Source organism: Orycteropus afer, unplaced genomic scaffold, assembly GCF_000298275.1.
Source record: "Orycteropus afer afer isolate SDZICR_OR568_19922 unplaced genomic scaffold, OryAfe1.0 scaffold00663, whole genome shotgun sequence".
Taxonomy (NCBI): Eukaryota; Metazoa; Chordata; class Mammalia; order Tubulidentata; family Orycteropodidae; genus Orycteropus; species Orycteropus afer.
Genome location: NW_006922250.1, coordinates 1,137,918 through 1,138,902, shown reverse-complemented (window position 1 = coordinate 1,138,902; position 985 = coordinate 1,137,918). Strand labels below are relative to the sequence as shown.

At 60.7% G+C, this 985-nt stretch overlaps 1 protein-coding gene across 1 annotated transcript in view; it reads left to right on the top strand.

Annotated features, from left to right (window-relative positions):
- The window catches only part of ASMTL (acetylserotonin O-methyltransferase like), a gene marked incomplete at its 5' end in the record, with an annotated part of 12,891 nt that overhangs the window by 7,195 nt on the left and 4,711 nt on the right, over window positions 1-985 (top strand). Inside the window, one exon of the mRNA XM_007956775.1 lies at window positions 1-168. This exon is cut by the window's left edge and continues 3 nt beyond it. Within this exon, the coding sequence (XP_007954966.1) occupies window positions 1-168 (168 nt within the window). The remainder of the gene's footprint in view (window positions 169-985) is intronic.

Here is a 985-nt window from a genome sequence, read left to right as displayed (position 1 = left end):
GCGAGCCTCTTCCTGGCGTCGGAGGGCCACCACTCCCTGCACGGTCTTGTCACCTTCTGCAACGAACATGCCTGGGACCTCTTCACTCACCTGGAGTCCGCGGTCCGAGCGGGCAAGACGAGCCAGCTGGACCTAGTCTTCGGGAGGGGAACAGACGACTGGCTCAAGGTAGCGGGGCGTTGGGCGGCTTGGTCGTGTCAGCCATCAACCGCCAACATAAAGGTGGGCGGCTAGAACCCAGCCTCCTTGTGGAAGGCCTGGCTATCTGCTGCCATAGAGACCACAGCTTCTGAACCCTACGGGACGCTACCACCACCTGCAGAGTAGACGTGGGTGGCTCATGACACTTCTTGGAGGGTTAAGTGAACGTGGATCCCCGGGTGTGTTGCAGAGTCGGGCTCAGGCTCCTGGGAAAAGCCTCTCCCACAGGGACTGTCTGCTGTGTGGGTGCAGAGTCCTGGCGGGAGGCTTGGAGGGGAGCGCCCGTCGGGTGGACGTGGGCAGGGAGGCAGGCACAGGCCGGGTGCTGTCCACGAGGCGGTCAGCATCCCCCTAGCAGTGCTCCTGGGACGTCACCGTCTCCGTGGTGCACCCATGTGCTGAGGTCACACATGCCGAGACTCCTTGGCCAGGAAACGCCAGCTTCAGGATCTGAAATGCTCAGTGTGTCCTGCCCGCAGGTCCTCCGGGTTCAACTGCAACCCCAAAGACATGCTGAAGCCCTAAGCCCTGCCCCTATGAAAAGGACCCAGTTTAGCACAGGGGGTTTGCAGATGTTATAAGTTGAGTCCTGGACTAGCAAACCAGGACACCAAACCCACTGCCTCGAGTCAATTCCGACTGACAGCGCCCCTAGAGGACAGAGTGGAACTGCCCCACAGGGTCTCCAAGGCTGTCAGTCTTCACGGAAGCAAAGCCCAAACTACACCCACTGCCTGGAGTCCATTCTGACCCACAGCGCCCCTAGAGGACAGAGTGGAACTGC